The sequence below is a fragment of the Oryx dammah genome, unplaced genomic scaffold (assembly GCF_014754425.2).
Source record: "Oryx dammah isolate SB20612 unplaced genomic scaffold, SCBI_Odam_1.1 HiC_scaffold_2, whole genome shotgun sequence".
In the NCBI taxonomy this organism is placed as follows: Eukaryota; Metazoa; Chordata; class Mammalia; order Artiodactyla; family Bovidae; genus Oryx; species Oryx dammah.
In genome coordinates this window covers 78,143,759-78,159,540 of record NW_024070186.1, presented here as the reverse complement: position 1 = coordinate 78,159,540, position 15,782 = coordinate 78,143,759, and the positions used below count along the sequence as shown (strand labels likewise).

Here is a 15,782-nt window from a genome sequence, read left to right as displayed (position 1 = left end):
TTTACAGGGGATTTTGCAATTTTCTCTTTCAACAGAGATTTTTAACAGTGATATTTTAAACATTCTTATTTCTTAAAGATGTAGATTTTGTTCATTAGACTTTTCCTGATATGTAATTGTTCCTTCCAAATCAATGGGACATCACTGTTGTGTCTGCACTGAATTTGAGACTAGTGTAAACCACTGAAGTTAATCTCAGCTCTGACACTAATAAAATGACATAAGTCATTTTCTTCCTCTCTGTATTCTCACTTCTAAAGAGAGGAGTTAGACAAATGATCTTAAGTTTTTTTTTTTCCAGCTCCAACATTGTGTGGCACTATAATGATGCTATATGTGACTAAGTTGCCTTTAGGGAGGAAAATGAGATAAAATGGAACTGGAGAGATGCAAAACAATATTTCATCTTGCAAGATCTTAATCTCAAAGAGATTTCAGATCTGTGCTACAGATTCCAGGGCTGCAATGAGTTAGAGCTGTCAGATAATGGGAAAATCCCAACGAGGCCAGAAACTTCTGCAATAAACTTGAACCTCGGGGCTCCGCCAAGCTATGTATAGCTTCCGATACCTTGCACCCGAGGTTTCTCTTATGTTGAAATGCTGTGGGGGCTGAAGGCCAAATCATGCCTCTTGTGTGGGTTTGCAAAAAAGCACTACTTTTTCCACTGATAAGCACTCAACAGAGAGATAAAATCATGTAGAAGGATGGCAAGGAAATTTACTTTAGATTTTAAAAGTTTATGTTCATTTACCAAACTGCTCTGTCAGAAGACAGCTTAATGTGTAGATTTAAGTAGCCTGGCAAACAGCTAAGATAATGGGCCAAGTATTTTATAGTCACTCAACTATGTTATTAAAATATAATTGTGAATTTAAGGAAAGGAAACAGCACAACTATTTTCCTTTAAGGTACTCTAAAATATCAATAGTTTATCTAATTGCATCGCTGAAAATTTGCTAGGTATGACAGGTTAAGGGCTTGCCTGGTGGCTCAGTGGTAAAGAATTCACCTGCTAATGCAGGACACATGGATTTGATGCCTGGGTCGGGAAGGTCCCCTGGAGAAGGAAATGAGGAAATTGCAACCCACTCTAGTATTCATGCCTGGGAAAACCCATGGACAGAGAAGCCTGGTGGGGCTTCAGTCCATGGGGTCCCAAAAGAGTTGGATACAACTTAGAGGACTAAATAACAATGACAGGTAAGAGAAATTCTGGGTAGAAAGAAGCTGATTCAATCATCCCAGGAGTTTGAAAGAGTACTTACAATTCCCAAGGCCCTGCAACATGTTTCTCTACAAATATGACATCAAATATAGAGTGAGGCTTAATAATCAGAGGTGTGGCTCTGCTCCTTGGGAAACCTGATGCTTCAAGGGGGAATGTGTTAGCTTGTATATATATGCTTGTAAGCCCCAGGGTGCTGATCTTCCTGGCAGACCACTAACCGAATGGTAGCCCCAGCCAATGCACCTTTTGATCTCAAATGAACAAGGGACATAGGGATAAAAATTAAGATATGCCAGTCTATACACTAGCACAATTTGAAATCTAATCAGAAGCAAAGAACCGAGGGCTACATTTGATCTGGAGTGATCGATATTTTGCCACAGAAGTCATTCTAGTAAATTACCCAAGGACCGAATCTGAACTTACGATGTAGCAGGGCTCGCAGTAGGCTTTCTTCTCCACCGCGTAGAAGGGCTGCCCTCGGAGCTTGTTGTTACAGATGATGCAGGTAAAACAATCCACGTGGAAGACCTGATCCATGGCAGTGCATCCGGTCCCTTCCCCAACTACGTTTTCGCCACAGCGAGCACAGCGGCCTGAAAGAAAAAAGGGATTGACGGTAAAGAACGCCTTCAGTTCTTCTGAAGAGGACACCATGGGTGACACAGTACAGTGGTCAAGTCAGCAGCAGCAACAGGGTCACCACCACTGCCATCATCATCAGTCTCACAGGGACCATGGCAGCCACCACGAGGCCAGCACCAAGGGGATCTTACAAACCAGCTGAGGAGCTGACTCTCTGCGACGCGGTCCCGTGGGAAGTGACCACGTAGAACGCAGGTCTTCTGATGTGGAGGCCAGTTCTCTGCCTCTGATCTCACACAGAAACGTCAGAGGAACTCGACTAAGGATGGTAGGAGTGGAAAGCACAGGATTCTTTCTCCTTGGAGCTACCAGTTAGACTGAGGAAACTGGGTCCAAACTCAAACTTCAGCTCCTTCTACAAAAGCCTGGGTTGCAAAGCCTCTGCGTCCAGTCCTTAGTGACAGGCAGATTAAAAAAAAAAAAGTAGTCTCTTTTATTTCCAGACAGCACTGATTGATTTTTCTCATATTGAGCTGGAAGGCTTCCTCACTGTTACCCAATAGTCCCAGTTCTGTCTTTTAAGGCCTCAAGAAATACGTCTCATTTCTTACACTTGACACCCTTTAAGATATTACAACTCAGCGTTGCCTCTAAATCTGTTTACAGTTTGAATATCCCTTAATCATGCCACAGTTCCACAGACTGTAGGGTTCTGAGTCCCTCATGGTTGTGATGGTCATTGTCCAGCCCAGTGCTCTGTAAATTTTCAGCATTATTACACTGATTCCTGGGGCTCCTGACCACATATGGACATCGTGTTTAGCTTGGAAAAAAAAAAAAAAAACTGCATTAAGTTTTTAACTAGAACATTAAAATGTAATTTCAAAAAAAAATTATGTCATTGAAAGGCATTGTGCTGGCTACAGTCTATATCCATAACTGACTTCATTTTGGAAATCTTAAGCCAGAGGCCACAGTCACGTTCATTTTCCCCTTCTTATTCTTTATTTCTACGAAGGCAAAAAGTCTTAACAGGTTATTACAAGTTCATTGGAAATGTCAGCAAGAATCGACAGACTTTTACAAATAAGCTTTAGCAAACCTAGTGCTTTTCTCGGTGCTTTATATGTATTAACTCACTCTATATTCACAATAACTTATATGACAAGTACTATTGCTATCCTTACCTTACAGATGAGGAAACTGGGTTACAAAAGTGGTTAACTACCTTCTAACCCAAGCAGCCTAACTTCAGTGTCGATGGTCCTAACCACTCTGCTGTCTTGCCTCTGCTTAGTTCTGTGCATCGGGATTGCACACAGAGCTGACACTATGGATAAATCTCTTACTAAAGACTGCTTTCAGTGCTCCATCACATTGGATTGACTACCATTTAACACCTAAGAGGGATAGGGGTTAAATATTTCAACTCAGGAGAAAAGAGGCAAAGGTGTTTCTAACTTCCTCTGGTTGCATTGGTCCTGGGAAGTTTTTCTTAATATATTTTGTTGCAGAATTTAAGTATAGACCAAACTTTAGAACATTTCCCCCCTAAAGAATAGACCCAACTATAGAACATTTTCCTCCTAAAGAATAAGAAATATTAAATGCTGAAAAAAATGTCAAAGTCTTCAGCACTTGATATTTTTTTGAAGTCTTGATATCGTATTCTTGACATTTGATAAACTTTAATAAACTGTGTGGCTTGATTAACAAATTTATATCAAAGAGTGAACTTGTATCTGTTTTTATTATAAGATGTATAACCTTAGGAAAGTACTTTAGAATTTTAGACTGTCATTCCCTTCAATAACAAAGCTAGGACTACCATATGGTACCACTGTTGCGAATTCAGAAAAAAAAAAACCAAACTCAACTGCTTTACTAGAAAGTTCACTATACTATGTTTGAAAAGGATGCTAAAAGTCTTGAGACTTTATGCCACTATCTGATAATATTTTATTACAAAGAACATACTGGAAATTGCAGGTGAATGGATCACCAGTGCATAAAATATAATTTAAAAAATTACGTCATAATCACAGCTTTCAAAAATGTTTTTCTCGACTGCTTGTGCAAAGAAATCACATTCACTCCAGTGTATATAGATTCATTTCCAGTATTTATACTAGCATCGTGTTTACTAACACATTTTTAATATTTAGCTGAACTGATCTTTATGGTATTATCTTTATGACTATTTTTTCCACTTTAAAAGAATCATTCTAATCACTGATCTAGTCTGGAAAAGTGAACAAATAGTGTAATGAAGTAATAATAATCTTTTTAAAATGTAGATTTAGCAGCCACAGGAAAAAAAAATACTACTATGAAAATACTGTGAGCTGAATGGCACTGTTAGTGAACATCAGTTAAACACCACCAATCCACACAGGTTTCGTGGTACATATACAGTCATTAAGAATGTGATGATTCATTATGCCAGTCCAGGTTTGATATAGGATCCTTGGGGCTGGTGCACTGGGATGACCCGGAGGGATGGTACAGGGAGGGAGGTGGGAGGGGGGTTCAGGATGGGGAACACATGTACCCCGTTGTAGATTCATGTTGATGTGTGGCAGAACCAATACAACATTGTAAAGTAATTAGCCTCCAATTAAAATAAATAAATTTAAATTAAAAAAAAAGAATGTGATGATTCATTAAATCATATTAGATTCCTGTGAATATTATAACTTTACATTTTATATTCATTAAATGCAAATCAACAAAATAATTATTTACTACTCTTGCCTTTTGTAGACACCAAACTGGACTTCTTGATACTCCATCAGGGACTACCAGTGATCTGTAGACCACAGTTTGGAAAAAAATTTGTTCTGGTCAAATGTTATTGACTATTAGTCATGGTGGTCGGTGAGGCAGGTAGAGGTAGCAATTATGATTCCAGAGCATCGTTGCCCAAAGTGTCAAATCTGGAATCCAAAGGCCTGAGCTTACATGGTTTATAGAGAATTTGAGAGCTACCAATGAGGATCTAGGGGAAAATTTCAATCACTGATTAACGGGAAAGGTCAGAACAGAGCCCTGAAGGTCAGGATGAAGGTCAGATAAGCTTTGGAATTCTCACTGTATTTAATAGGCATTCCTTAAGCTATTCACTTTTTGTCCAGTTCTATAATCTTTATGCTGTAGAAGGAAATGACAACCCACTCCAGTATTCTTGCCTGGAGAATCCCATGGATAGAGGAACCTGGCAGGCTACAGTTCACAAGGTCACAAAGAGTTGGACATGACTGAAGTGACTTAGCACACAGCACAAAATCTGCATGATACCAGGAAAGGAATTAGACCACGTCCCTGCCTTTCACATTAATTGCGAGACTATAGACATCCTACAATCGCATGACAAATGTGGTGTCATCTGAGAAAGTGCTTTGGAGATGTGGAAGGAACACTAGACCTGAGAGGGCTCGGGAAAGGTTTTGTGGAGAAGGAGGCGTTTAAGTCCAACCTTAAAGGATGGAATTGTGACAGGTAGGGATGGAAGAGAGAAAAACATTCGCGTTTTTCCACAAGAGGGGATGAGTGGCTAGGCTTCCTGGACCCAAAACCTCTGCAGTGGCTGGGTGGCAGGACAACAAGGTTTTGTCCTCTCAGCTATGAAAGCAGATGGACTGTGTTCACAAGAAACAGTCTTCTCCTTTATATTTTGGAGAATATTCTTCCAGCGTGGGTCAGGCTAATATGCTAGACCCAGACATGACCAGCACTGGTGCTTCCTGTACTTTTCCGATTCTTGGGAGAAATCGGGGACACCAGGCTTGAGGGCAGTCAGTCTGGCACCTTTAAAATCACAGGCACAGAAAAAGAGCGGAGAACAAAAATTAAAAATAGCACTACACATCAGCAGGACGGAAAAGGTGCCCGAATGTTCCCTTTTTGTATTAACACAAATTTACAAACTATGCCTTTTATGGAGGCATTCACAATGGAAAGAAAGTTACTCTAGCATAGTTCATCCTTGCTCCTAGAGGGGCTGGTGCTACACATCATTAAAAGCATCCCATGATCTTGCTGCCAATCTTAGAGAGAAGTATCTCAGTGCTTTTAAAGGAGAAAAACCAGGGGAATGGTACCAGACTTGGAGGCATCAGAGCATGAAGGAAACATAATTGATTAGGGGCCAATGGGAAGTTAAGGGTCAAGATCAGCCCCAAGGCTGGTAAGAGGAGCTTATTGGCAAAGCTCAGCATAGTAACCTAATGGCAGAGGGTTAGACAGCCTGGGGAGAATTTTGTCAGTGAATTGAGATGCCTGAACTAATAAAAAAGTGTCCCTGTATTTTTGTTTGTTGTACATATGGCTTTATATCGACCGTGGAGCCAGTCGGAGATTCTTCCCACTGCTCCCCGTTCATCTCCCCTACCCCAGCAACTATCACAATCTCTGCAAAATCTCTGAAATGCTTCTTTTCCCTCACATGTCTGCTGACCACATTGGGCTTATTATCTATCATGGGCCATTGCAATGAATTCTTGATTGTTCTGCTTTCTCTGATTTACTCCCTCTTACAAATGTAAAGAGGGCTTCCCTGGTGGCTCAGTAACAAAGAATCTGCCTGCCAATCTAAGTTCGATCCCTGGACCAAGAAGATCCATTGAAGAAAGAAATGGCAACACCCTCCAGTATTCCTGCCTGGGAAATCCCATGGATAGGGGAGCCTGGTGGGCTATAGCCCATGGGATTGCTAAAGAGTTGAACATGGCTTAGGAACTAAAAACAACAGGGAATGGGAAGGCTTTATGGTAGTCTTACTGCTTGAGCTCATTTGAAAAGACCCTGATGTTGGGAAAGATTAAAGGCAGGAAGAGAAGGAAATGACAGAGGATGAGATGGTTAGATGGCATCACTGACTCAATGGACATGAGTTTGGGTAAACTCCAGGAGTTGGTGATGGACAGGGAGGCCTGGCGTGCTGGGGATCATGGCGTTGCAAAGAGTTGGACGTGACTGAGTGACTGAACTGAACTGAACTGAACCACTTGAGCTAAGTCTAGAAGTTTAGTTTTTGAAAAAGTCAGTTTAGGAATGGCATGGGTACAGAATGACATTACAGGCAAATCTAGTTAAACTAGGGAGGTAAACTAGTGGGATCTGGGTTTTCCTTTTTAATGGTTTCAGCTTTCTCTTCTTGTCGTGTGAATTTATTTCCTGCACAATAGGAAAATACAATTTCATTTAAAAATGATGTCCTTGTGACAAGTACAGAATTAATACAGATCATAGACCACCTTCTGCAAACCCTCCTTGTTTCCAAGGTGAGACTGAAAATATCCACAGTACTTTTGAGAATTGGTACCATGGCAGAAGAAGTTAACATGCTCCCAAACTGAAGCCTTATTCAGCATCAAAAGTAAACTAGCACAGAGACTTCCCTGGCAGCCAAGTGGTTAAGACTCCACTTCTACTTCCCGGGGTGAGGTTTTGATCCCGGGCCTGGAAACTATTAATAAGATACTGCATGCCATGTGGCACTCACAAAAAGAATAAATAAAAAATTAAAAAAGAAAAAGTAAACTAGTATATTTATGCAGACATAAAGCCAGGTCACATTTGTCTTCATATCATCCTTGCTAACTGACTTAGAAATTTCAGGCATAAGCAAAATTAATATTCTATCTTTACATATTATAATGAATCTCTATATGCCAACTGTGTGATGCATCAGCTTTCTTACTAAGTACCTTCTAAAATATATTCTGAACGAAGTCCTGTTCCAAAAGTTGAATCAATAAGGTTATACCAGGGTAGTGAAATGATAGCAAGTTATTCCTAGAAGAAAGCTTGCTCCATTTTATCCTCTGTGTACCCACTGGAGTTATCTTCCTAAAGTACAGCTTCTGTTAAACCTATTCAGCAATTATCTTCCACTGAAGGTACAAAAAGATCATAGAACAAGTTTGTACTCTTCATGTGACAGGTCCATATGCCATTCACTGAAGGTTCTAGGATGATGGCACTTTCTATTCAACACAGCTTTTACTTTATGGAGCCATGTAGTATTAATGCGTGTAATAATAGACAACCTGTTTTTGTAAACTGCTTAAGTCCTAGGACAGTGATTCTCAACCTTGCTAGTATGTTGAAATAATCTGGAGAATTAAACAAACAAACAAAAAAACAACACTGATCTCTGGGTCCCAGCTCCAGAGGTTCTGATTTCCTTGGACTGAGTTGGGGTGTCTTAGGATTGGACTTTTTAAAAGCTCTCCAGGTGATTACAATATTCAGGCAAGTCATGCTACTGTTCCAAGGGGTGCATGTTTTTCTATTGCTCGTCAGGATAACAGCTGATAGCTATTGCCAGAACACTTCATCTGCATGGAAGACAGTTAGGGAACAGACTGTTAACCATGAACTCATGGCTGAAAAAATTAGAGAATTTTCTGTGGCATCATAATATATCTTACTTTTCATGAACAACAGTAATTTCCCTAGTGCTGTCTCTTTATGTCTTAGACTGTAGAGTTGTCAGTGGCTTTCCATCCGTTGATAACATACATGAAGAGAATCAGCTAAGTTACCATCAAATAATTTGCCAGCATTAAGCCAGAGAAAGCAGTTCACATATATTAAATACAAGCCTGCCTACAGAACAGGCTTCTTTTGTGCTGTAAATAAATTTAACATATGGCACTGCTATATGGCCTTGGAAAATACAAAACACACAAAGAATGTCAACAAAAAGCCATTCAAGGTGTGATATCACATTCCATACATCATACATCAAACTGAGACTATTTTTTTGGACTCTACTCTTAAATAATGTACCAATATCCAGTCTCCTATTGTCAGTGCTAGTTAGCTCTGTGAATCCTGAAATCCTTATCATGTATTAAAAGCTGGGCTGAGGACACATCTAACTTTGTCTCTGCTTGTGTGTAAATAATTATACTACTTCACTGTTATTGCTTAAACGGTCCTTGCAGAGATAGCTTGCAGATTCAATGGGCACCTGGATAGAGAGGAGGAGCAGAGGGCTGATGGCTATTCTCTCTTTCTCTTCTCTGTTCTCTCTCTCATACACACACATGCATGGACAACACGAAAAGGAGCAATGACTATAATAGCACTAGAACCACTGGTAAATATATAAAGCTTTTGGAAGGAGACACAATAAAAAGCATTTTAGTACAAAATTAGAAATTAAGCTAAGTAACAAGAAAACAAAATAGGTTCCCCAAATTCATCAGAAAGAATGGTTCAGGAATGGGTGAACAAAGGCCTGGGTAACAAATCTGATGAGATGGAGAACCTGGTGACTTACTAGTAAAAGTCATTACAAAGTCTAACCATGAGGTGATTTGTTTACAGATACCTATTTGCTTGGGCTTCCCTGGTAGCTCAGCTGGTAAAGAATCCACCTGTAATGCAGGAGACCCCGGTTTGACTCTTGGATCAGGAAGATCCGCTGGAGAAGGGATAGGCTACCCACTTCAGTATTCTTGGGCTTCCCTGGTGGCTCAGCTGGTTAAAAAAATCTGCCTGTGATGTGGGAGACCTGGGTTCGATCCCTGGGTTCAGAAGATCCCCTGGAGAGGGGAAAGGCTACACACTCCAATATTCTGGCCTGGAGAATTCCATAGACTGTATAGTCCACGTGGTCGCTAAAGTCAGACACAACTGAGCAACTTTCACTTTCACATATTTGCTTAGGTTGGACCTTCAGGTAAGGAGGTAAATTGGGAGGGGGAATCCCACATAGGGCTGCAAAAACAAGCATGTTTCACTAAAATAAATATACCACATTGCAAGGAAACATAACAAAGACATAAAAGAAAATTACTGTATTTCGTCCTCTGGGGCAGACACTGCATTAAGTATTCTATATGCATTATCTTACTTAGTGCCATCAACCTTTCTTTATTCTTATTTTATAGATAAGAAACCTGGGGTTAAGTCACTTGGTCAAGGTCTCAAAGGTAGAAATGAGGTGAGACTGGGATGGGAATCAGATCAGATTTCTAAAGCCCATCTTTTTAATCAGCACATGGTTTTCTAGGAACACATTGCATTATTCAATCATATCTGTGATGTTTTCAGCATTGCTGAGGAGCAGGATCTATTCTCACTCTCAGGGAAAAAAAAGAGAGCCAGTAGAGCACTACTTTTCCAATCCCTCAAGCCTCAGGAGAGCTTAGCGTCAGGATTGACTACACATGCGAAAATCAGTTACAGGTAAGGATCCTTCAGAGAAGAGCCTGAAATGTTGAACCTCAAACTCTGGCTTCCCACCAGGTACATTTTAAAAATAATACATATGGCCATACTCCACTTAGACACATTCTGATTCATTTGGTCTGGAGTGGGGACTGAAATCATGATGCTAATGTGCAGAGAGGTTGGGGACCTTTGTCCTAAAGGAAACCACATGTTCATGTGTTCCACAAAGCGGAGTTTATCCAGAGTATTCTTAGAAAGTGGTGATGTTTGGGACCAAAGTCCTGGCCCTCAGGAGCTACATCCTAGGAAATTGCAGAGGGAGTAAGTTGGCCACCAGCCACCCTGGTTCTGCTGCTGCTGCTGCTGCTAAGTCGCTTCAGTCGTGTCAGACTCTGTGTGACACCATAGACGGCAGCCCACCAGGCTCCCACGTCCCTGGGATTCTGCAGGCAAGAACACTGGAGTGGGTAGCCATTTCCTTCTCCAATGCACGAAAGTAAAAAGTCAAAGTGAAGTTGCTCAGTCGTGTGCAACTCTTAGCGACCCCATGGACTGCAGCCTACCAGGCTCCTCCACCCATGGGATTTTCCAGGCAAGAGTACTGGAGTGGGGTGCCATTGCCTTCTCTGACCCTGGTTCTAATCTTCCCTAAACTAATATGCACAGGCATGGTGGTAAGGACAATCACTTTCTGACAACAACTTCCAGTCTCAGGAGAAGAAGCACAAACACAAATGAAAACCAGACAACACAACAAAAGCAAAACAAAAAACAACACTGCTTTGCAATTTGGGATACAATACATGGTGTCCTTTGAACAAAATTAGGTATTCCATGGTATAAAGGCAATCAGACAGAACTGCAAGTCTTGCCTTGCTACTCACTAGCTAGCTATGGGAGCCTAAACAAGTTTCCTAAATTCTCTGAGCCTGAAGTCCCTTATTTTTAAAATAAGTAGTTGTGTCATCTCTCCAGTTATTCTTTCAACCCCTCAACAGATACACTTACTGAATTGCTATTGTGTTCTAAGTCCTGTGACAGTGGTTACTTTTACTCAGCCTCTATAAAAAGGAATGGATAAACAACAAGGTCCTATTGTATAGCACAGAGAACTGTACTCAGCATCCTACGATAAACCATGATGGGAAAGAATGCAATATATACATAAATATACTATAAATATGAGTGTGTTTATGTGTGTGTGTGTGTGTATATATATATATATATATATATATATATATATAGAGAGAGAGAGAGAGAGAGAGAGATACCTGAATCATTGTTGTACAGCAGAAATTAACACAACATTGGAAATCAGTTCAGTTCAGTTCAGTCGCTCAGTCGTGTCCGACTCTTTGCGACCCCATGAATCGAAGCACGCCAGGCCTCCCTGTCCATCACCATCTCCCGGAGTTCACTCAGACTCACGTCCATCGAGTCTGTGATGCCATCCAGCCATCTCATCCTTGGTCATCCCCTTCTCCTCCTGCCCCCAATCCCTCCCAGCATCAGAGTCTTTTCCAATGAGTCAACTCTTCGCGTGAGGTGGCCAAAGTACTGGAGCTTCAGCTTTAGCATCATTCCTTCCAAAGAAATCCCAGGGTGGATCTCCTTCAGAATGGACTGGTTGGATCTCCTTGCAGTGCAAGGGACTCTCAAGAGTCTTCTCCAACACCACAGTTCAAAAGCATCAATTCTTCAGCGTTCAGCCTTCTTCACAGTCCAACTCTCACATCCATACATGACTACTGGAAAAACCATAGCCTTGACTAGATGGACCTTAGTCGGCAAAGTAATGTCTCTGCTTTTCAATATACTATCTAGGTTGGTCATAACTTTTCTTCCAAGCAGTAAGTGTCTTTTAATTTCATGGCTGCAGTCACCATCTGCAGTGATTTTGGAGCCCAAAAAAATAAAGTCTGACACTGTTTCTACTGTTTCCCCATCTATTTCCCTTGAAGTGATGGGACCAGATGCCATGATCTTCGTTTTCTGAATGTTGAGCTTTAAGCCAACTTTTTCACTCTCCTCTTTCACTTTCATCAAGATGCTTTTTAGCTCCTCTTCACTTTCTGCCATAAGGGTGGTGTCATCTGCATATCTGAGGTTATTGATATTTCTCCCAAGAATCTTGATTCCAGCTTGTGTTTCTTTCAGTCCAGCGTTTCTCATGATGGACTCTGCACAGAAGTTAAATAAGCAGGGTGACAGTATACAGCCTTGACGTACTCCTTTTCCTATTTGGAACCAGTCTGTTGTTCCATGTCCAGTTCTAACTGTTGCTTCCTGACCTGCATATAGATTTCTCAAGAGGCAGGTTAGGTGGTCTGGTATTCCCATCTCTTTCAGAATTTTCCACAGTTTGTTGAGATCCACACAGTCAAAGCCTTTGGCATAGTCAATAAAGCAGAAATAGATGTTTTTCTGGAACTCTCTTGCTTTTTCCATGATCCAGCAGATGTTGGCAATTTGATCTCTGGTTCCTCTGCCTTTTCTAAAACCAGCTTGAACATCTGGAAGTTCACGGTTCACGTATTGCTGAAGCCTGGCTTGGAGAATTTTGAGCATTACTTTACTAGCATGTGAGATGAGTGCTATTGTGTGGTAGTTTGAGCATTCTTTGGCATTGCCTTTCTTTGGGATTGGAATGAAGATTGACCTTTTCCAGTCCTGTGGCCACTGCTGAGTTTTCCAAATTTGCTGGCATATTGAGTGCAGCACTTTCATAGCATCATCTTTCAGGATTTGAATCCATCACCTCCACCAGCTTTGTTCGTAGTGATGCTTCCTAAGGCCCACTTGACTTCACATTCCAAGATGTCTGGCTCTAGATTAGTGATCACATCATCATGATTATCTGGGTCGTGAAGATCTTTTTGGTACAGTTCTTCTGTGTATTCTTGCCACCTCTTCTTAATATCTTTTGCTTCTGTTAGGTCCATGCCATTTCTGTCCTTTATCGAGCTCATCTTTGCATGAAATGTTCCCTTGGTATCTCTAATTTTCTTGAAGAGATCTCTAGTCTTTCCCATTCTGTTCTTTTCCTCTATTTCTTTCCATTGATCACTGAAGAAGGCTTTCTTATCTCTTCTTGCTGTTCTTTGGAACTCTGCATTCAGATGCTTATATCTTTCCTTTTCTCCTTTGCTTTTCACCTCTCTTCTTTTCACAGCTATTTGTAAGGCCTCCCCAGACAGCCATTTTGCTTTTTTGCATTTCTTTTCCACGGGGATGGTCTTGATCCCTGTCTCCTGTACAATGTCATCAACCTCATTCCATAATTCATCAGGCACTCTATCTATCAGATCTAGGCCCTTAAAACTATTTCTCACTTCCACTGTATAATCATAAGGGATTTGATTTAGGTCATACTTCCCTACTTTCTTCAATTTAAGTCTGAATTTGGCAATAAGGAGTTCATGATCTGAGCCACAGTCAGCTCCGGGTCTTATTTTTGTTGACTGTATAGAGCTTCTCCATCTTTGGCTGCAAAGAATATAATCAATCTGATTTCGGTGTTGACCATCTGGTGATGTCCATGTGTAGAGTCTTCTCTTGTGTTGTTGGAAGAGGGTGTTTGGTATGACCAGTGCATTTTCTTGGCAAAACTCTATAAGTCTTTGCTCTGCTTCATTCCGCATTCCAAGGCCAAATTTGCCTGTTACTCCAGGTGTTTCTTGACTTCCTACTTTTGCAGTCCAGTCCCCTAGAATGAAAAGGACATCTTTTTTGGGTGTTAGTACTAGAAGGTCTTGTAGGTCTTCATAAAACCATTCAACTTCAGTTTCTTTAGCATTACTGGTTGGGGCATAGACTTGGATAACTGTGATATTGAATGGTTTGCCTTGGAGACAAACAGAGATCATTCTGTCATTTTTGAGATTGCATCCAAGTACTGCATTTCGGACTCTTTTGTTGACCATGATGGCTACTCCATTTCTTCTGAGGGATTCCTGCCCGCAGTAGTAGATATAATGGTCATCTGAGTTAAATTCACCCATTCCAGTCCTTTTTAGTTGGAAATCAACTATACTTCAATTAAACAAATTTTTTAAAAAGGCCATGACAAAGACTGCCTTGACTATCTGGTCACCAAGTTCAATGACAGGAACAGCTACAAAGTGCCAAGTACAGGCCTTGCTTCTTTCTCCCTCCAACTACAGGAGGCAGAGAACAACTTAAAATGAAGAGGACCAGAGGTGGAAGCTCTGAATCCTCCTCTGAAGGTAGTGGTCCATGTGAGGGTAAGAGGCAGTTGCATCTGTGAGGCAGTTATAAGATGTTTACCTATGTGGTACTAGTATAATTTAGTGCTAGAAACTCAATTCCAAACTTGTAAAAATTTGTGGACCCCAGAATAATGATAATCGTCAAGATTTATTCAGCACTTATTTGCCAAGCACTGTTTTAAGGATTTAAATATTGTATCTCAAGTAATCCTTCCAACACCCTCATGATATGCTGCTGCTGCTGCTGCTAAATTGCTTCAGTCATGTCTGACTCTGTGCAACCCCCAGAGACGGCAGCCCACCAGGCTCCCCCGTCCCTGGGATTCTCCAGGCAAGAACACTGGAGTGGGTTGCTATTTCCTTCTCCAATGCATGAAAGTGAAAAGTGAAAGTGAAGTCACTCAGTCGTGTCTGACTCTTCGCGACCCCATGGACCGCAGCCCACCAGGCTCCTCCATCCATGGGGTTTTCCAGGCAAGAGTGCTGGAGTGGGGTGCCGTTGCCTTCTCCGCTCATGATATAGGTCCTCCTATTATGTTCATTAGAATATAAGAGATGGCAGCCTAGGGAGATAAGGTAACTTGCCCTAGGCCTCAGAGCTAACTATTGAATCTGGAATTGGGACTCAGTCAGTCTGGACTTAAAACCCACTAAACTCCTCCTCTAACCTGGCTTTTGGCTTTAGAATTTGAAAATTCTGGCCTGGCAGATGTAAGCTTGCATAAGCCGTACAAAATTCCTAATAGGAATATTAGTATCTATTTTGGCTAAAGCATTATTTCAAGTTAATTGTTACACATAGGCATTTTCATAGTCTGATTCTTAATTTTAATCTATTGTTCTATATTTAAAATTCATTTCATGATTGATGTTAACAGGAAAAAAAAATCAATGTTTACTAGTACAGTGAAACAGCTGTGACTGCAATGATTATTTTCGACTTAAGATTAAAATGTGCTCTATGGTATCTATCATGAAAATTTGCCTTTCCCTCAGGCTCTACTCAAAGCTAAAAAACCTTTAAGAGTGCCATGTTACTTTGTAGTTTAATAGGTGGAAAATATCCACATGTATTTTTGGTTATTTAAGAGCAAATCTACCACTGAGTGTTCCTGAAGCTACTGCATTTCAATATCTAACAACAGCCATAATATTCTCTTTACAATATTATTAAATAACAAGCACTCCTTATATTTATATATGGGTTTATAATTGTAAATGTACTTTCTCACTCAGTGCTACCAAAAAGAGCAAAATGAACCCTATAATTAAGGCTCCTTCTTTTAGAGTTTCAGTATATGATGACTGAAAGAAATCCTGCAAGCTCACATAAAACTTCTTCATTTCCATGTTCTTAATTGAATCTTATAATAACTAAAGGCCAGAGAAGACAATTATCTTCTTTTAACAAGTTAACCTAGGAATGATGTTGTGCATAACTTGACAGGTAGATAACAGAGCTGGAATTTAACCCCACTTTATCTAACCTGAAGTCCTAGTAAGCTTGCTGGACCACAAAACTTGCAAGCCTGGTGATGGGCCTAGAGATG

The 15,782-nt window shown here is 40.7% G+C and overlaps 1 protein-coding gene across 1 annotated transcript in view; it reads right to left on the bottom strand.

Annotated features, from left to right (window-relative positions):
• The window catches only part of LOC120872594 (LIM domain containing preferred translocation partner in lipoma), a 741,069-nt gene that overhangs the window by 115,892 nt on the left and 609,395 nt on the right, over window positions 1–15,782 (bottom strand). The window contains exon 9 of the mRNA XM_040253102.1: window positions 1,658–1,827. Coding sequence (XP_040109036.1) covers window positions 1,658–1,827 — 170 coding nt within the window. The remainder of the gene's footprint in view (window positions 1–1,657; window positions 1,828–15,782) is intronic.